The 22,314-nt window shown below is 35.6% G+C and overlaps 1 protein-coding gene across 2 annotated transcripts in view; it reads right to left on the bottom strand.

Moving 5' to 3' along the window:
* Positions 1 to 22,314, bottom strand: part of NEGR1 (neuronal growth regulator 1) — a 902,823-nt gene that overhangs the window by 268,132 nt on the left and 612,377 nt on the right. Inside the window, exon 4 of one of the 2 annotated variants that reach the window (XM_029230109.1) lies at positions 15,047 to 15,178. The exons of the other annotated variant lie outside the window; for it this stretch is intronic. Within the exon in view, the coding sequence (XP_029085942.1) occupies positions 15,047 to 15,178 (132 nt within the window). The remainder of the gene's footprint in view (positions 1 to 15,046; positions 15,179 to 22,314) is intronic. 2 annotated transcript variants of the gene reach the window in all.

The following is a 22,314-nucleotide window of genomic DNA, read 5'->3' as shown; positions in this document are numbered from 1 at the left end:
ATTGGTCATTTTTATAATGCACCTTATTGGTTTTTTCCTTCTCCTTTCATCTCAGCCTATTTCCTATGCTTTGTGATATCATTTTTGTGGAGGAAATGCCTTCTTGTTTCATATAAAGTATGTTTAATAAGTTTTTGAACATTTTCTCCCTTTTGCTATAGCCAATCATTTAAATAACATATTCATCTTCAAGTTTTTTAACATGTACTCTTTTTTTTCTTATTCCAGTGCATATTTGTGTATTTACTTAAGTTCCCCGCCACACTGCATTTCTTACTGTGTAGAGTTCTGATGTGAACTGATGCTTCCCAGCACATAGGTATGTAGTTTGTAAATACCCTATTCACTGTCTCCCTGGTTGGATGCATTTTTTAAGCCAAAGTGTAGAGCATGACCATGGTCACAGCTATTCTCCCCTGTCCTGTGTCTAGCAGGATGAATCAAATACAATTTACAGGATCAACTTGAGTTCCTCTCCTACCTCTTGTTCCTGATATTATAATACTTGGAACCAATGGAAAGCTACAATCCCCAACATGGTCTGGTTTTAGTACTCTTCTTTCTCTTCCTACATACAAAGTTTTAAATTCTGAAAACATACCCCATAAAATGCAATGGACCAGTGGATAAAGGAAGGTAGGGTGAGAACAAGGGAATAATATTCTGACTGCCTTCATAACTGCAACCATATACAGAGAGGAGGCTGTCCAGTTTTGTCTTTGGTACAAGTTTTGGTACAAGTCTGGAAGTTTCTAAGCCAGGAAGCAGAAGCTCAGGGAGAAAAATTAAGTTCTCTGTTTTCTTTCAGGAAGGCTGGGCTGTTTCTTCCATGAGGCTAAGCAACGTATAGCATTGGTTTTTTGTTTGTTTTTTGTGTTCTAACTCCATAAGCTTTTTACTTTGTAGAAATGCCTTCTGAATACTGGCTTTGGGATAGTATTAAGTTTTGGAGGTTTTCCAATGTTGTTCCATTTTCTATGTCTCCAAGTCACATTTTGTCAGGAAAGTTCATATCAGAGGTTGATGGCCAGATGCTATTTTGAATCCAGTTGTATTTTTTTAGCAAAATCATATGAAGCCTCAAAGGCATGATATTCATAGATTTTTTTTTTTTTTTACCATGACTAACAAAATTTGCAAATATAAATTCAGTAGGCTATGCTTCATCTTGGAGGAAGAAGAGATCCATTATCTCCTTACTCTTCTCAGGAATCTTTTAATCATTGCTTCTGGCTAGATTTTTTAAGAAAGATATGAGGCAAGAATGTCTAATCTATACAGAAGATTTGAGCCCATATCTTTGATTATACTAGTCAGAAGAGGCTCAGCTATGGTAACAAATAAACCCAAATGTGCAATGAGTTGATGAAAAGGAAGGTTATTTCTCATTCACCTAATAGTTCATAATGTTTCAGATCAATGAAAGGTTAGGAGTGAAGTGAGGTAATGAGGTAGTGGTATTCTTTGGCATAAAATCACTCAGTGGCTCAAGATAATGATAGCTTTGTTTTCTTCAACCTGTAGCTTCCCAGATCACCGTCGGGGGTTACTATTCCAACTAGCCAGGAAGAGTAACAAGCATGGAACTGAGCATGGGAAGCTTTATAGGCCAAGCCTGGAAATGGCCCATGTCATTTCTGCTCACATTTCATTCACTGGAACTCAGTCACAGGGCCAAAAGTAACCCTTAAACAGGTTAGTCACTGTAGTCCAAGTGGGGAGAGGTGGGGGCTGGGAGTGGGGTAGGGTGTTCTAGAAGGAGATAAAAATAGGTTTTGATAAACAACTTGAAATTTCTACCACATTGGATTATCTAGAAAATTCTATCAGGACACTAGATTCTTAGAGTTATACAACTTGACTCCTAAAAATCCATAGATTATCAGATTCATCTCTTTCCTGTTGGGTTGTGCAGAACAGCTCATGCCACGCTTTAGCAAAGACTGCATCTGCATGAGGATTGCACTGAGCTTCAAAGTCCTTTCAACACTCACAGAGAAAAATAGAACAGTTTGTAAAACCAATATGCTCACAAATGTGAAACAGCATTAACAAATGTAGTATTTGTGAACTTCAGCTAATTGCTGATACACCTCCTCCATCCTGACATGTCAATGTACACTAGTTGGTTGAAACAAATGTGGAAACACTCTCAACATCTGTTCTAGGCTACAGAATGCTGATATGTTTGGACTAGGTCAAAGTATGATTTATTGAAGAAAAATATTAGCATGAATTAAGCTAATATGTCTCACTATATTATTTAAAAACCTAGAAATATTATCTGAATCCCTAACTCTAACTCTGAAACAACTGGGGAGTGGGCATAAGATATAAATTACCACCAAACTACTTTTAAGTTTTTGATAAACTGAATGAAGTATGACCTCATTAAGCCTGGAATATACAGAGAGTGTTCTAAATAGGACTTTATCATCTTTCATTTTACCTATGAAAACTGTAACTGTTTAATGCCCCCAGAACAGTGGGCATTTTTTGGGAGGGAGTTGTTTTTATTTTGGGGGGTTTTTACATTGCTGTTACCTTTACTGTGTAGAGCAAGCAGGTAGGTTGCTGAGACTTCATTACATTCACTACTGAACAAAATCTCTTATTTCAGACAATGTATGAACAAACCTATTTTGAGTGCAGCATCATTCCCAAGGATTATTTACTGTGATTGTTTTATCTATTCACTGGAATCCTAATTCTCTCAGTTCTTCACTTTATTTCAGTGACAGCCATTCTGACAGGTAGCACCTGTGTATATTCTCATTATTCAAACCTTTTCCTCATTACCCACAGTGATCCTGTCTCCTTACCCTTCAGACTAGGCTATCTTTCTCAAAGACTCTGAAGTTTACAGAGTTTACTGAAAATAATTAAATCTTATTTTGATTTACATGGAGGCAGGCTGGTATAATGAAATAGCCTCAGACCTAGAATCAGGATTTCAGGATTCCATTTTGAGTGTTTCTGTGAACTCTGTGATCTGATTTCAAAAGCTATCTAAGCATACATCCATAACACGAAGGAACGTGGGTGATCTTACAATACTATCAACTTTCAAATTCCATGTGTGCTTATATTATATTTATTTATTTATTCAACCTATAGACATGAATCACGAGGCAATATGTTAGGTACTGAAATTAAAATAATATGTTCTGGGCTTTCCTGGTGGCGTAGTGGTTAAGAAACAGCCTGCCAATGCAGGGGACATGGGTTCGAGCCCTGGTCCGGGAAGATCCCACATGCCACGGAGCAGCTGAGCCCGTGCGCCACAACTACTGAACCTGCCCTCTAGAGCCCGCAAGCTACAGTTACTGAGCCCATGTGCCACAATTACTGAAGCCCACACGCCTAGAGCCTGTGCTCTAAAACAGCCACCGCAATGAGAAACCTGCACACCGCTACGAAGAGTAGCCCCCGCTTGCCACAACCAGGGAAAAGCCTGCACGTAGCAATGAAGACCCAACACAGCCAAAAAAAGAAAAAAAATAATACTAATATGCACTAAACCTTCTTTATGCCTTAACTTAGTTAAATGCTCAGTCCCCACTTAATAGTTGAAGAAACTGACACACACAAAGCTTAATAATTTGAGCAAGTTGGCATAGTAGTAAGTGGCAGAGCTAGAATTCAAAGCCAAGGTGACCAGCTGCAGAGCCTGTCCTCAAAACTATGTGCATACTGCCTCAAGCACAAAAGTGAATACGAGTTGTCCCCTTCTTCAGAGAGCTCACAGGCCACAAAGGAAGGTTGACATGTAAACAAAAAGGGCAGTGTGATGCGTGCTATATATCAATACTATTACTTACAATGTAGGTTGTTTGCTTTGTGCTAGTTGCACTGTTGTTTTACATATATTATGACACAATTCTCAGAAGAAATCTTCAAGGTAGGTATAATTATTTCCAGTTTTTTGTTTTGTTTTGTTTTGTTTTTTAATGTAAGAAAACTGAGCCTGTGAGAGGTTAACTAATTTTCCCAGTACTCCATAGTTAACAAGTGACTGAGCTGGGATTAGATATCATGTTTGTCTGATTTCAAATCCTGTTTTTGTTACCCTCTGTCACATTCCACTGCATAAACAGCAACCTTACTTCGAAATTCTCTGAAATTTATTTCTCCATTGTTGTACTTACTCTTTCCATGAAATTACAATTTTAAAGTTAAAAATATAGTTTGCCCAAATTTACCAACAGTGCATGAGAGAACAAAATTATCATCCTTAATAACTTCTCAAAGAATTTACAAACCAAAATAATAAGATTATTTAGAATCGTTTGACACTAAAGCCGAACAGTTGCTTTAAACCTTTGCTTCCTGTCTGCCTGTAGTTGAATCCACACTGTCCCTAAAAAACTTAGATAGTTGTATCAGAGAAACACATCAGAATCTCAGAATGAGGGAATACCATAGACATCATTACCTCATTTTACAAATGAGGCAATTAATACTAAGAAGTTTAACTACTTTGTCCAATGTTGTATGATAGGTTAAGTAACTGAATTAAAAATACAATTCACAGGCTTCCCTGGTGGTGCAGTGGTTAAGAATCCGCCCACAAAGGCGAGGGACACAGGTTCAAGCCCTGGTCCGGGAAGATTCCACATGCCGCGGAGCAACTAAGCCCGTGCATCACAACTACTGAACCTGCGCTCTAGAGCCCGTGAGCCACAACTACCGAAGCTCACGTGCCTAGACCCTGTGCTCCGCAACAAGAGAAGCCACCGCAATGAGAAGCCTGCGCACTGCAACGAAGAGTAGCCCCCGCTTGACGCAACTAGAGAAAGCCCACGCGCAGGAATGAAAACCCAGCGCAGCCAAAAATAAATAAAATAAACTAAAGGGCTTCCCTGGTGGCACAGCGGTTGAGAGTCCGCCTGCCGATGCAGGGGACACGGCTACATGCCCCGGTCCGGGAGGATCCCACATGCCGCGGAGCGTCTGCGCCCGTAAGCCATGGCCGCTGAGCCTGCGCGTCCGGAGCCTGTTGCTCCGCAACGGGAGAGGCCACAAAAGTGAGAGGTCCGCGTACCGCAAAAAAATAAATTAATTAATAAATAAATTAATTAAAAAATAGAATTAAGATCTTCAGCCTTTCTGTCTTACACTCATTATGCTGTAATCTCTAAACATACATGTTTACTATAATCACGTAGTAAATTTTCAAATATTTATTCATTTATTTATAAGTAAATATAATAAAGACTGAATAATTCAGTATATTTGGGGAGTGGTTATTCAGAAATCTGTATATTTTAAATATTTCCAAGGTAGCAAGGAAATTCATTGCTAATTCCCATTATATAAATGTTTTTTTTTAAAATTTTGGTTTAGTATTTTTATACATTTGGGTAGAAATAAGAGGAAAGGAAAGGGAAGAAACAAACAGAGAAAAAGATAATGAGAAAAATGTAGCAATGGGCTACTGATGGTGAGAAAGAAAGAGAAAATGCATACGAAAATGAAGGAAGGAAAGAGGGAAGATGGGGGAAGCAAGCTCTAAAGTACAAAGGAAGTTTCCCAACAGTTTGACCCCTTTTTCCAAATTTACCTACCCTAACTCTCCTACATATTGCCTTTGTTTATACTATTTCTACCATATATTTCCCCTAATCTTCACTCCCTTCAAACACACACATACACTTACACAAAACACACACATATGTGCAAGAGCAGACATGAGAATACTTGACAATTCTTGTGAAGTTCAATCATGATGATGTGGAAAAGACCCAAGAAGATTAATTCTGTGTTGCTCTCAAGTGTTCCATTAAAAAATAATTCAATTCCATAAATTATCTTTCTTGATATACATGCTCACTGAGGAAATTTGCTAATAAAGTTGGACTTAAATAAATATGGGTTTATAAGCTATATGTTTGTTTCAAATTCCAAGATCAGTTTGAAGAATATATTCAGAAGGAGGCACCTTGAAGTTTTCAGAGTTTGACCCTTGGGCAGCTTACTAGAGCATGGATCTAGATAAGAACACCATCACAGAAGCAAAAGCACACACAAAAGTGTGTGACAAATATATTTGTTATTTCTTTCCTGACTTTACCACTTTTCTTCAGTTTGGCATGGAATTATTTTCAACCTAAAGCGTTTTCACTCTTAGAAATTGCTTTCTTACTGCTAATTGATGGTCAATCTCTATTATATCTATTACTTGACAAATATCTTTTTTTTTTTGAAGCAATAAGCGCCAACCTAGGCAGAACAAGACAAACAAAACAAACACAGACTGTCCTCTAGCAAAAAGTCTTGCTCATGTACTAAAGCAAGAAAATTGTTTCATCTTTCACTTTTAGAAAAAAATAGGAATAATAAAAATATGCACATTTGCTTACTGCAGATACATTTTGACTTTCTATGAACAAAAGGGTCAAAGATCACTCACAGACCCTTAACACTAAAACTCCTCTCAAAACCTCTGATAAAAGTATGAGAGAATACATTTAAGTTAAATTGGGTAATAGATTCATTAAGTAAAAATAGCCTTGGCACCCTAGTCATTAACTGAAGTGTAAGTCTTAGATTTAAAACAAAGGACCAATTATGTTTCCCTCAATAGAAGAAATCATGTATTCCGTAACTGAATGTTTAATAACATAGTTTACCTTCAACTAAGGAATTATATAAACCATAGAATTAAATCTGAACTTTTTATACCATGAAAGTCCTAAGGTGAAAAGAAAAGGTTTAATTTGTAGATATTTATGTCGTTCTATTGAGTAGAAATGTTTTATTTAAAAATGTTTTCTGGGTGATTATCCATACATTTCTAATATTCAGTGCTCAATATCCATAAGGATTTTCCTTCAAATTTCTTAGTTCCTCATGTCTCTCTTAGCTGTAGTTGTTTTCAATAGTGTCATTTTAATTTTTTCCTTTACCCTTGCAATGACAAAACAGAAACCTTCCAAGTACAATCCATGGATGTAGGGAAGAAAAATATTTAAATACATTTCTTTAATATTCAGATGTGTCTCTGAATAGTTTTGTCATCTCAAAGTTATTCTTCTTTGATTGTGAAGCACTGGATCTATGTCTGCCTATGAAAACTCATGAACTCCCATTGAATCTGGCCCTGCCTTCCTCTACACTACCCATCCTCCTTTCTGTTTCCCTTTTTGGTCTCCTTCAGCTCACCGCAGCCTGACAGATCCAGCAATGCCTTGTCCCTTAATTCCTATGGGGTTAAGCAAATGCTGCTGCTATTGCCACGGAGCCCTCACTCCTTTATTTCCTGTTTTTTTATTGTTTGTGTCTATCAAATTCAATTTTATCCTTCAGACACCATCAGGGCCAAGGCCTCTTGGAAGCTTTCACTGATACCCCAAGGTGTCTTTATGATAGCCTTGCATAGCATCTTATGATTGGTTTATCAAAGTACTTGCCACACTTTACTACAACTTCATGGCTCTTTTTTTTTTTTTTTTGAATTTTTGAATTTTATTTTTATTTTTTTTTTTATGCAGCAGGTTCTTATTAGTCATCAATTTTATACACATCAGTGTATACATGTCAATCCCAATTGTCCAATACATCACACCACCATCCCCAGCCCCCCGAGGCTTTCCCCCCTTGGTGTCCATATGTTTGTTCTCTACATCTGTGTCTCAACTTCTGCCCTGTAAACCGGTTCATCTGTACCATTTTTCTAGGTTCCACATACATGTGTTAATATACGATACTTGTTTTTCTCTTTCTGACTTACTTCACTCTGTATGACAGTCTCTAGATCCATCCACATCTCAACAAATGACTCAATTTTGTTCCTTTTTATGGCTGAGTAATATTCCATTATATATATATGTACCACATCTTCTTTATCCATTTGTCTCTCGATGGGCATTTAGGTTGCTTCCATGACCTGGCTATTGTAAATAGCACTGTAATGAACATTGGGGTGCATGTGTCTTTTTGAATTATGGTTTCCTCTGGGTATATGCCCAGTAGTGGGATTGCTGGATCATATGGTAATTCTATTTTCAGTTTTATAAGGAACTTCCAAACTGTTCTCCATAGTGGCTGTATCAATTTACATTCCCACCAACAGTGCAAGAGTGTTCTCCACACCCTGTCCAGCATTTGTTGTTTGTAGATTTTCTGATGATGCCCATTCTAACTGGTGTGAGGTGATACCTCATTATAGTTTTGATTTGCATTTCTCTAATAATTAGTGATGTCGAGCAGTTTTCATGTTCTTCTTGCCCATCTGTATGTCTTCTTTGGAGAAATGTCTATTTAGATCTTCTGTCCATTTTTGGATTGGGTTGTTTGTTTCTTTAATATTGAGCTGCATGAACTGTTTATATATTTTGGAGATTAATCCTTTGTCAGCTGCTTCATTTGCAAATATGTTCTCCCATTCTGAGGGTTGTATTTTTGTCTTGTTTATGGTTTCCTTAGCTGTGCAAAAGGTTTTTAAGTTTCATTAAGTCCCATTTATTTATTTTTGTTTTTATTTCCATTACTCTAGGAGGTGGGTCTAAAAGGATCTTGCTGTGATTTATGTCATAGAGTGTTCTGCCTATGTTTTCCTCTTTTGTCTTTCTCTTCTCTTAGATGTTGAACTCCTTGAAGACTGATATCCCTGGCCCTAAGACCTCAATAGTATCATAGTAAGCAATAAGTAAATAGGTAAATAAATACATATATAAATGTAGATATACTGAAGTAAATCTTTATTATCACATATGAACTAGTACTTCATTTAGAAGAAAAACAATATGTCGTTGTTAATGTCCTGAGTTGTTCCAGGTAAGTGTTAATTAGCTTATCAAGAAATTTAAAAACAGGAGAGTAGCTTATATTATAAGCAGTATAAAAAGATGAGGAAAATGGAAAATAAATGTAGGGGCACAAAATGGAACCAGAAGTGAAAACTTAGGTGATAATTGTGAATTCAAATAACTCTCATTTTTCTTCTGGTCCTACGGTAGTATCTTTGTCCAATTCCAACCCCGAATGCTGAGCTTTTCTCTTTTTTTAGGGTGATATCTATTTGTCATCTGCAATTTCTTCTAGTCTTAAGTCTGATGTGTCTGCCTAACTTGCCCAACGTTTTGGAGAAAACTTTATGAATAGCCTAAGAAAACTGGTCCCTTCGCTAGAATCTCCTTCCTCCTCTTATCTCTCCCTGATGGCCCCTCATTTCAGGCTTTGATACAATTGTAATAAGTTATACTATTTGGTACATTCTATTCCACATGTTTGGAGCTAGTTATATTGGAAGATAAAGTGCAAATTTGCATAAATGAATATGTATCAGATGCAAAGTAATGTACAAATATGTGCTTGTGATTTACTGGATAAAAATCTTAGTTCACAGTGCACTCAGAAATATCTTTACTGTTTGACCATAGGAAGAAGTACTCAATTCTATTTTACTGGAAATTGTGCGTGCAAAATAATTTCTGATACCAAATACAATGAATGATCTTACTGACATGAGTGAAAACTGAAATAATATCTAAACCTCTTTTTACCTTAATCTAATTGACTCTATATTTTTTCTGGTTAATTAATACTTTCCTTTGTTCATGTCTTTTCGCCCTTGAAAATCAGGGGTGTTATGAAGTATTTTAATCTCATCAAACTTCAATTTTCTTATCTGTAAAAAAAATGGAATTAATGCTTTCTCCTTCTGGGTGAAAGCACTATATAAATGGCAGGTTGTTTTTATTGAATCCACCTGAAAATTTTGGTTAAAAAAATGGTATCGGAAATAAATTAGTCAACATACCATTCACTTATTGTTCTGGGAGAAAAAAATATATAATTGTGGAACAAACCTAATTATCTCTTTCCTGTTTTGCCTAATAGAGTAATGCACTTGGTGAATGCTAATCTTTTAAATAATTCATCTGATAACTATTTTTTGAGTGCCTCCTATAAACCTGGTGCCGCTCTGTGTGACGGGAACACATCATTGTACAAAGGAAAGGAAAACCCCTTAAGACATAGAGCTTACATTCTAGAGTAAATATGTGCAAAGAGAGATGTATATTTTTTCAATTGCCAACGGTGGGCCAGTCACTGTGATAGGTGCTATATGTATATTATCTCATTTAATCCTTACCCAAACCCTGAAAATTATCTGTTATTGCCCCAAATTTACAGAATTGGAAATTGAGACTCAGAGAGGTAAAGTGGTTTCCCAAGGTCTCAAAGTCCAGTAAATTATAGAACAAGAGTTCAAATAAGTTACACCTGACTATAAGGTCCGCATTTCTAAAAGAGTTACTCTTAACTGAAAAAGTACATATAAATAGAATGGAGAAAATACAACCTGTCACAAGATCAGAGAATCCTGCCACTTTTACCAGCAATATTCATTTTGAAGCGTGAGGTCTTGCAGGCTTTCCTGATTTCTAAATCTGGGATTCTGCTTCCCTATAGAGATCTTTGTTATTTGATTAGTCTATGATACCATCTACATTTTCCAGATTCTAGATTTGGCTTCCATGAATCAACTTTACTGATTTTTTAGACCCTGGTCTCTCTTTTCCTGTTTTTCCCAGTTTAATTGAACCCATGGACTTTCTGGACATTCATTCTTCCACTTTTTAATTAACAATAAAAATTATGGGACTAATATCCTCTAGGCTGCTTCCAGGGACGGAATACAAATGCAAATAAGACAGAGAATCTATCCAACTCCAATCCACTAGCTCCCTCTGGCTTAGCTAACCAACTGGTTCAAATTTTTTTCTCTCGTGTTATGTGTGTGTATGTGTATTAATTTCTCAAGGTCTGTTTATGATAACTGTCATGATTCCTTTTCATTTTTTAGTTTGTTTTTCAATTTGATAAGAAATATATATACATACTTACATATGTAATATATATGTAAGTATATATATACATACATATGTAAAAATGTGTAATATATATGTAAGTATGTAATATCTTTCTTGTCCAATTGTGTGTAGGTGTGTGTCTATACATATATATGCAAATATATAAAGAAATGTACATATTCATATGTTTATTATAACTATATTATATCATAAATTCATGAATATATTATATTCATACACAAATGAATAAGAGAAAATACAGAGAAAAACAAGGAGAATAATCACCTACAAAATCTCCCTACTCAGAAACAAGCTTTTGTATAAAATCTTACTATCTATAGTAAGGCTTTCTGTAAATAACTCAAAATGAACTTATTTATTCAATCAACCTAGTCCAATCTATACAAAATAAGTCAAATATGCCAATCATTTCACTAAAGTGCTGTTTAATTAAATTAAATAGAAATCCACATGAAAGTGCTATAAGTACAAAGTGTGTGGCAAAATATGATATTTATTATATGTATGAGATATATACATATAATGAATGTGGCAAAGGTATTAGATGAATACTAAAACATTAAACATTTCTAACTTACAGAAAACCTAAATCTCTTCCTCAAATTGACTTACAGAATAACTGAGTCAACCAGAGCTTATGAAAATTTATTACATTTCATCTTGAACCCCATTTGGGAACAGGGACAAAGTTTCTCTTCAAATTATAACTCACAAAGCTACTGCAATTTTACATGCACCATCAATATTGATTAATAACCATGAAAAGAAGGGCTGTCTTGAACCTGACATAATTCTATCTTCAGGGAACCTTCAGGTTATCATGGGACGTGAAGTTCCGTGTTTGTTATAGAGCAATGTGCTCAATTTTGGGTTTTGACAAACTAAAGTTTGTTCAGTAGGTTTTGGCTAATTTCCTTTGGGAAATCAGTTCAGTAAAATCCATGGATAGTGCTTCTAAAGGGGTAAAATCACAAAATTAATACTTTCCAAATTTCCTCATAACCAGGAACATACACACTTACACTCACACACCTACGCTACTTAACTATCACTGGTATACGTGTGATAAAATTATTCCAAACTAAGGCAAATTTTAGATCTTGCCCAGAAGTCTGAACAAACTTACATAAAATATTGATTCAAGAGATGTAAATTTAATTGATCAATCAGTATTCAATACAATTCTTCATGGCACATTTAAGAAAATGTGAGCTATCAAAGGTATAATTTGAGAAGCAGCAGAAAACAACATTGAATGTTTAAAACCATTTAAAAAATCCTGTTGAGTCCATTTTCTTAGTATTTTTAATACTGTGTTGGCACCAACATTTCCACTTATGATTGTACTTTAACTGAAATTAGTTCTTAATAAACATAGTCTGTATTATGACTATAATAAACACATCCTTAACCTTTTTTTTTTTTTTTTTTACTTTCCCCTTTTTCCTTCTGGTTTTCCTTCTTAAGTTAAAGTTGGTTAACAATGTTTTCTTTTCTACCGATTTTTAGGTGTCTAAAACCCTGCAAAAGCCACTGAACCACCCTTTTCAACTGATGGAATGTTTCTAGGCTCTGCTTCAAACTTTCCTGCTTCCATTTTGTGTTGGAAGACAATTCTCCACGGGTCTCTTGTGTTTCTGCACATCTTGTGAGCAGAGGCAATGACAGCTTTTGTTCCTGACAATCTTTTCAAGGAAGTTTGTATAGAGGACAGTCCTGGAAGATAGAAGAGGTAGTTCTCTCCGTGGAGCAAAGGGCAGGTTTGTTTACAGTCCAGTATAATAAAGATAATTTCTCCCTCTGTGGCAAAGGGTAGGTTTGCTTGCTGCCATTATACAAAAAAAAATCGAGTTTCTAAGCTCAGGGAGCCTCAGCTATGACACAAACCCACTGTGTGTATAGGCATCAGCTAGCCCTCATCATATCACCCTGTAGTAATTAGGGCTTGGGGAACGGATGTAAGACAATACTCTGGCTACTGCTATCACTATGAGTAATAAACTGCCCCTTGTCTCTGTCTTCTGCCAGCAACCATGAAATTGTGGCAGATCCTTCATAGTTCTTGACACCTGTTTCCTTAATTTCTGTCCTTCTGCTTTATATATGGATTCTTTTCTCCACACAGATCCTTTAGATGATGACTCATTGGTTGGTGTGTCTTTCTTTCAATTCAATTTCTCTCCAAATTTCTGCATCCTTACTTGACCTTTATCAGTCTAAAGTACCTACTTGTCCAGGAAAAAAAAGAGAATCGGATTACATAATAAGTGACAATGAACTAAAGTCAGAGAGATAAAAAAGATAGAAAAGAAAGTGTGAATGCAAAAAATAGTGAGGATTATACATGGAGAATAGGCCCATGAAAATCCATATGGCAGCTTGTGTTCAATTGTATCCCCATTGGAGACGTGAGTTTAGAGATATGTTGTTTCTGGGGCCTTGAAAGTAGGCTGCATTGCCAGGCTGGGTGCCTTGCTTGTTTGACAGATTGATTCTACCTTTTCTTTTCTTAGTGCTCACTGCTAAAAATATTACTTCCCTTGTACTCCTATTTCTCACCTCTTTTCCCAACCCTCCAACAATAAAATCTGTAGACTCATATTCAGATAAGCATGGTTAGTTATAAAATAATCAGGGATTTTTATTTGCTTATTAACTCTAATCTCAGAGAATTCCAGAGGGATGAGCAGTAACCCTCTGCAAAAGGAGTCCTGAGATTCAATGAGAACTTATCATAAATGCATAAGTCCAGGCCGTATACCTCAAGGATTTTGGTTCAGTAGGGCTGGTGGGGCACAGAAAATTTCCATTTCTAGTAAGCTTCTTGGGTGCTCTGTGGAAGTTTGTCTCAGAATATTATATGAGAAACTCTGCTCCAGAAACTGCCTTCTTCTGGCATTATGCACATTTTCTCAGAGTCAACTCCAAATGTATAGCTTAGTCACTGACAAATGTTAGTTGGTTGCAATGATTTGCCCTGGCAGACACTCAACTGCCTAGAGTGTTTTTTTTTTTTTGTTTGTTTTTTGCAGTACGCAGGCCTCTCACTGTTGTGGCCTCTCCCGTTGCGGAGCACAGGCTCCGGATGCGCAGGCTCAGCGGCCATGGCTCACGGGCCCAGCCACTCCGCGCCATGTGGGATTTTCCCGGACCGGGGCACGAACCCGTGTCCCCTGCATCGGCAGGTGGACTCTCACCCACTGCGCCACCAGAGAAGCCCGCCTAGAGTGTTTTGATAGCCATTTTTTGACCCATGAAACTAAGATTCATATTAATATGAAAGAACTGCTTAGTTTTAGCATTTGGGGATATATTTGGAAAATTTTCCTTCTGATCTATGGTACAATACAATGTACTCATTATTAGCAATGGCCATATATAGAAAGATGTATAAACGGGAGGAAAACACATTGGAAGCTATAGTTTGAAACCACTTTTCGTAAAATACTATTATCCCCAAAATATTCTATTTGAATAAGTTAAACAATGTGAACATTTTTGAGAGAAAGACTAAAAGGGATTGTTTTTGAAAAGTAAAGACTATCACAGTCATTGCTGTTGAGATCATAAGATATGAAATAAGATAAATGAAAAAATGACTTTCATCACTGTTTTGAAATATATTTAGAGAAAAGGTATAACATAATGACACTGATGGTTCTGCAGGTATCTCTTAATATTCTAATTTCCTACTAATGACGTTCATGGGAAAATTTCTTCTTCATTTTCTCAATGTTGTCCAAACTAAATAGAATTAAATACCCACATAATAGGAGTATCACAGTAACAGCTTTTCTCTTTAAGTAGAATAGCACACTTCATGTCCATCAAATTTGATTGGGAATTCCACACTTAAATTTAGTCAGAATACACTCCAGGTGAAACCCATGAGAATAAAGATAACACCATGAGTATAGGATGCTTTAGAGATAAGGATACCACAGTTTAGAATGCCAGGGACTAGGATGATAATGGAAACACTGCCATCTAAACATTAAACTGAATTATTGTGGAATTACTTGGGGCAATTGATGTTACATGAACAATTTGATCAATATTCTAACATGTAAACATTTTCACTGCCAATAGGCAGTGTTTATCAATAGACCACCTCTTAAAAAATTGCAACATATGTTTCAGACAGTATTTTTCAGGTGTTTTATCTTTTCTTTGAAATTATATTGATAAAACGTTATGGGACTTACAGTTTACGACAATTTTCACTTTTTTCACATCTGGAAATGACACATCATTTTCTGCACTGCATTCATATTCTCCAGCCTGGTCCCGTGTAATTCCATAAATGTCCAAATATTGTCCATTTTCAAACGGTTTCGCTACGTGAAGAAAAAAGTACAGCGTGTTTAATTGTAGCTGCTTGAGGCTTCATTCAAGTAAAACAACGATGGTGTGTCTTCCTATTAGATATTGCTGACAAAATAATTCCAAATGTAACTGGGGAATTATTAAACCTTTTGTTCTCTTATATTCAGAGGTAAAGTCAGAGAAAAAAGCAGAAACTGAACAAGGGATACTATAACAACTGTTTCCCCACAACAGGATATACATGTGTTCTTTTTAATTGATTGTGGTCTCTTAACCTCCTCACACATCAAATCAAGCTCTGCACATTTCTGTAATTGAGTTCAACAACCTCCTAGCAGTGTAGATGAAATTCACTAATATGACTTGCTACATATTGACTTTTATACAGTGTAAGCTAGCAACCTGACACTTAACCTAACTAAATGCTACTTTTCTTTTGGGGAAATCTCACACTCATTCTCAAAGTTTCAAGCTAGATGGATTGATAAAAGTATGGAGATATATTAAACTGTTGCTATATTTCAGTTTCCATACTTATTAAGGTTTCTAAGGGAGGTATACTATGTACACTATACATAACCCACCTAATAAACCTCAGGAAAAAACTTTATGATTCTCAGACTAAGGGTTAAGTGGCTGTAAAAACAAACTAAATTACTTTTATTTTTTAATATTCCAGAGAAAACATTCTATTTGACTAAAAGTGACAGATTAAAAATACAGTGACATAATCATGGATAAAAGAATATTCCCAAGTGAATGGGATTTGAAAAGAAGACTCCTTTCTGAAATAATGGAATTTTTATTTATTTGAAAGTAGAGAATCATCGGGCAGGAGGTTCCTGATTATTAGAGATACTGCAGAGGAAGAATGGGCCTATATGAATTTTAGGAGGAGGGATTTCATATATAATATCTATGTTAAATTTTTTTTATCCTTTGGGTTCCCTTGTCTGGGTATATCAGTTGCTGCATTGTTGCCCTCCAGGTAACTATGACTTTGCTAACTGAAATCTGCAGTGTTTAGAATATAGATGATTAAGTCATTTCTCTGGCTGATCACAGTTTGTAGACAGAGGAGAGTTATATTTCTGAGATGATAGTTGGCTGATATGCTATTGTAGGTATACAGAGGTAAGCTCACAAAAGCAGCAGTTGTCTTCAAATTCATGTTCCTAAAATGTGATTTTATAATCATTTTCTTTGCTCAACTTGGTATCTTTTATCTGACTCCAAACACTAATATAGTATTAAATTTTAATGTTCCCTTCTATTTCTCTTATTTTTAATTCTTACAATGAAGATAATCTAGGCCTAAATGTGTCCATAAAAAACTATTGAAATATAGGGAGAACAAAATCTTTATTCATATCTAAGAATTTTTAAAATATAATTTGAATTATAAAGGGGGATATTAAACAGAAATTAAAGTATGGGGAAAATTAATCTACTATATCAGAATTAAATAATCTCATTGGGCAGTATAAAATGAAGCCAATCACAAGTGAAAAGGTATAATATTGTGAAAATTTGTAAAACCAAAATTTATAAGGGTCTAACTTATTTTCAATATTAAAATATTACATGTAAATTCTCATTTTTGTGAAATGACATAATTTTAAGAAGTGTTACCCCCCAAACACATGTTTTTGATAAATAAATCATTAAATATGGTGTGTATTAGAGTATGTCATTGTTTAAAGAAAGAAACACATTAGGTTTGAAATAATAGATTTGAGAAATATAAAAAGAAGCAAGCACGTTTTGTCTCTTAAATGGTTAAATGGCAGACTTTGTAAGACTGACAACAACTACAAGAAGCTGTGTGACAAAACATCACCAATATCAAAACCACCACCTCATTCAACTCGAGAGCACCAGTTACATCTATTGAATGTTTGTTCCTAGAGTTCACTGCACAATCTATGCACCCAGATTCAGGGATCCTTCTCCAACCCCACCAGAGAACAATGTCCTTATTTACATAGCAGAATTATCAATAGATGTCTATGCATTGCACAAATCAATACCTATAGAGCCAGTGAATGAATGGGTGATATTGCCAACACTAGCTATTGATAATAAGACACTAATATAAAGAAGCATAAATGCATGGTCAACACCTTAATTTTCCCCACTGGATTCCTGATACTTTAAGCCATTCCCTTAATTCCATTCACCATGCATCAGCTCTTCCCAAAGGTGTGCTCTAAGTATTCTCTTGTTTTCACACAACTGTAGTTCTGTTTGCATCCTGAACGCATCTTGCTCTTTTCTCAGTCTAGTCTTACCACGCTTGAATTTCAGATTTGAAACTTGGAGTTGCTTTGCCTAGAATTTATACCCTGGAGTGTCCTGGCTGTCTGTGATTTGCTTGGTTGCCTCTTTGGCTTTTGTTATACTCAGTTTTCCTGAGTAGTAATTCTTTACCTTAGTTTTAGACCCAAGGAAACCAATCTTGTCCTTGGACACTTGTCAGGGTCTCTCTCTATTTCCATCACTCCCCTAGTAAGGGAAGACGATTTGCGCATAGTGCATTGAAATGCAAAGAGTAACATTTCAGTTCATGGAATCTAACTCAACTTATCCCCAGAAACCAGAGGGGAAAGACCAAGGCTAAAGGGATATAGGGAGCTAGTGACTTGGCATCATCACCACTGCCAAGACTTTACAGTGTTTATGAGGGTTATGTACTATCCTAGGGTACTCTTTATAAATCTAGAAGATGTATAAAAATTGTGTAATATTTGTAGGGTACCAATTATAAATGTTGGTGAAACACAAGCCATTGTGACTTGGCAGCCTTCTTCTGGTCACAGGTTTTACCATTCTCCATGTGTGCAACAACAATTTCTGTTTTGTTTATCTGCATCCCTAGCTCTACCATAGTACTTGAAACAGTATATACTTGGTAAATATTATTGAATAAATAAAAAATACATTGATTAAGGAATTAATAAAGTGCCATTAGGATAGTGCACAAAGAATCTAAACACATATTTGTAGAAGTTGCCACTTCTCTTTCAGAGTCAAGAAGAAGGGAAAGAACTTTAAAGAATTGCCATCCTTGCTGATGTCTTGTAGTGATAAGTGATGGCAGTGGTGAGAACAGACCTTGGTACAGCTATCACAGATCCTTTTTATGATTATAAAGACTAACAAAAACTTCAAATACAATTTTGAAGAAAAAGCGATAAGTACTTCCTGTAATCTAAACAATAGTTTTCTTTTGTGCTTAGTCTCTTCCAGACATGGATAGACTCGTCTCAAAAAAAAATGGAGGGGCTTCCCTGGTGGCGCAGTGGTTGAGAGTCCGCCTGCCAATGCAGGGGACATGGGTTCGTGCCCCGGTCCGGGAAGATCCCACATGCCGCGGAGCGGCTGGGCCCGTGAGCCATGGACGCTGAGCCTGTGCGTCCGGAGCCTGGGCTCCGCAACGGGAGAGGCCACAACAGTAAGAGGCCCGCGTACCGCAAAAAAAAAAAGGAGAACTGGAGAAATTCCACAGGCTTTCAATGATGCCACTATTATCAACATCTTCAAAAGAAAGGCTATAAAACAGGATACAGCTATGCTTTATAATATCTCTCTTATACTGATTTCTGATAAGAATCTGGCAGGAAAGAGTTCTGTATTGGCCATTAAATAATATCTAGAGTTGGCTTTATGGTTTGGTAAATCATGTGAAAATTGTTAGTAACAACATTATATTTCTACAAAGTGCTAATATGTTTGAGAAAAACGTTTGACAAAATAAATCTCCCTTCCCTTAACTTCTAGTACATTATCCTTCACTAATTTTCCTCTCACCTCTCTGGCTATTTCTTTTCACTTTTTCAAAACCCTTCACGTCTTCACATCTCCTAGATACTGCTTCTGTCCTATGACTTCTCTTTTCCTCATTCAGTACACTTTTAATGATTCAAGGGATTTGTTCATTCATTTTCATTTCACTATTATCTATATATTGATAAGCATCTGATTGATCTATTTATCCTGTATCTATATCCTGAATCTTGCAGACATTTATTTAGCTGGACATCTTCACTTGGATGTCTCACAGGCATCTCAGAATTAAAACACCAAAACCAAACTTACTTTTCCTGCTATACCCGAAACTCCTGCCGAATTCCAATCTCAGTGAGTGCTCTGATTATCACCTAGTTGCTCAAGCCACAAATCTTAGCTTAACTTTGACAGCACATTTTGTTTTAGTCCATAAACCATCAGTCACTGTGCCTTGTCAATTTTACCTCCTAAGTAATTCTCAAACCCCTTCTAGGAGCCTCTGTGTCTCAGTTACTGATCTCTGAATGTACATACTCGGATGATGTGTCAATGACTACACACTGCTTTGCAGAGTCATTTCAATCATTTCCCAAAACCCTTGCTCAGAAACAGTCATCCCATTTTTCATGGCTGCCCTGCAAGAATATATTTTATTAGGTTCTCATAGCCATTTATTACTAAATAGTACTCTGCAAATGAATTTTAAAATACCCTTTGAATGATTCACTTACATTTATGACTGTAATTATTTCCTGTCAGCTTGTTATCCACCAGCATATTTAGTATCAGGCAAGTATCTCCTCTATGCATTTTCCCATATTGAGTGGTTAGGGATGTGGGTTCTAGAACTAGCCTATATGGCTTCAAATGGCAGCTCTGCCATTTACAATCTCTGTGACCTGATACAAGGTATTTGACCAATAGTTTACTCATCTGTGATGTGTGAGGATAATAACAGAACCTGCCTCATACTTATGGTTGTTGTGAGGATTAAGTGGGTTAATGCAAGCAAAGTGCTTAGAACACTGTGTGACACATCATAGGAAATATATATATGTTGTTATTACAATGCACAGGATTAGGCATGCCAGGAAGGTTAGTTTAGATAAATATTGTTTCTGTGGTGAGAGGTTACTGTATTCAAGGATTGATGCTTCTGTCTTAACATGATATTCAATGGAACTAGAAGTGAAAATAAAGAAGTCGCTGAGAGGTGTCAATAGTAATGTCCAGTTAAGTTCTCATATCACTGTAGGAGATCAGTAAATATATCTCACTTGTAGATCTGTAGATGGATTTGAAGGTTGATCTCATGTTGGAGTCACTTTCTCTCTGCCTGAATTCCCAAGGACAATTCAACCTTAATTCACTTCTTTCCTTTCTTAACAAAACAAAACAAAAAAGCCTGCACTAATCTTATATGGCATACACATGCTTGCTATTAATAATTTTTCCTTTTTATTGTTTATTGAAGTATATTTGACATATAATATTATATTAGTTTCATGTATTTAACATAGTGATTCAGTATTTATATACATTATACATTGGTCACCAGGATAAGTCTAGTATCCATCCGTCACCATACAAAATTATTTCAATATTATTGGCTATATTCCTTAAACTGTATATTACATTCCCATGACTTATTTATTTTATAACTAGAAGTTTATACCTCTTAATCCACTTCACCTATTTTATTCAATCTCCCACCCTTCTCTCCTCTGTTGACCACCAGTTTTTTTCTGTATCTATAAGCCATTTCTGACTTGTTTTGTTTGTTCATTTTTTATTTTTAGATTCCACAAATAAGTAAAATAATATACTTGTCTTTCTCTGCCTGACTTATTTCACTTAGCATAATACCCTCTAGATTTATCCATGTTGTCACAAATGGAAAGATTTCACTCTTTTTTTATAGATAGTAATATTTCATTGTATATATACCACATCTTCTTTATCCATTCATCTGTCAAACATTCCTCTATTAATGGACACTTAGGTTGCTTCCAAACCTTTATTGTTGGTAAATAATGCTGCAATGGACATTAGAATGCAAGTATCTTTTTGAATTAAATTTTTTGTTTTCCTCATCTTAATATCCAGAAGTGGAACTGCTGGATGATATGGTAGTTCTAGTTTTAATTTTTTGAGGAATCTCTATGCTGTTTTTCATAGTGGCTGTACCAATTTACATTCCCACCACAGTGCACGAGGGTTCCCTTTTCTCCTCATCTTCACCAACACTTGTTTCTTGTCTTTTTGATAATAGCCTTTCTGGCAGGTGTGAGGTACTATCTCACACAGAAATCTTACATGTGTTTCCTTGTCTTTACCGAGGACTAGGCTGTACATACATAGCAAGAAATCTCAAAAAGCTGAAGAAAGAACAACTCGGGAGTTTGTAAGCTGAACAATTCCTAGAGCTCAAACAATGTGAGGAGTCATTTGATCTCTGACCATCAAGAATGAAAAGGCCTCTGTAATTATCAGAGAATTCACTGAAGACTTAAGAGGCTTATGTCTTAGTAGAAAGGTTAAAGAAAAGCTGGAATAGAGATTCTTCTAGATCTGTTCCTTTAAAGCTTAAAAGTAGGATTCCATGCACCAAAATTATCTATAAGTAATATAGCTCCCTGTAAGAAAAAAGCCCAACACTTTTTAAGGGAACAAAATGAAATCTAGACATTCAACAATGTAACAAACAAAATTTCCAGTTTCCCATGGAAAAAATCACTATATATTCAAAGAAGCAGAAAGCTGTGAACAATGACTAAGATAAAAATGAGTCAACAGAAATAGATCTACAAATGAAAGAGATGATAGAACCATCAGGCAAATATTTTAAAATAGCCAGCTATTATAACTATATTTAAGTATTTAAGGAAAAAATAGTGAATATAATTATGAGAGGAATGGAAAATAGAAAAAATTACCAAAATTCTTGACATAGGAACACAAAATATCTCAAACGAAATATTAATTGGCTGAAATTAATTGGCAGACTAGATACTGAAGACAAACTTTATTAAACTTGAAAGTATTTATTCAAGCATTTTAGTATTTATCTAAACTGAAGCAGAAGGAGATAAGAATACAAATAACTAAACAAATAATTAAACAAACAGAGCCTCAGTGATATATGGAAAATATAAATTTCTCTCATATATGGATATTGGAGTTCCCTAAAGGGGATAGAAAAAATATTTGAAGAAATAAAGGAGGATTTTTTTCCAAATTTGATGCATACAATAAAATGTCAAATATAATAAGTTGATAATCTCCAATCAGGATAAACACAAATAAAAATCACTCAAAAGCACATTCTAATCAAGTTGCTGAAAACCAGAAAGAAAGA

This window comes from Monodon monoceros, unplaced genomic scaffold (assembly GCF_005190385.1).
Source record: "Monodon monoceros isolate NGI ecotype Baffin Bay Population unplaced genomic scaffold, NGI_Narwhal_1 Super_Scaffold_18, whole genome shotgun sequence".
In the NCBI taxonomy this organism is placed as follows: domain Eukaryota; kingdom Metazoa; phylum Chordata; class Mammalia; order Artiodactyla; family Monodontidae; genus Monodon; species Monodon monoceros.
This window is presented reverse-complemented; position numbering and strand designations above follow the sequence as displayed.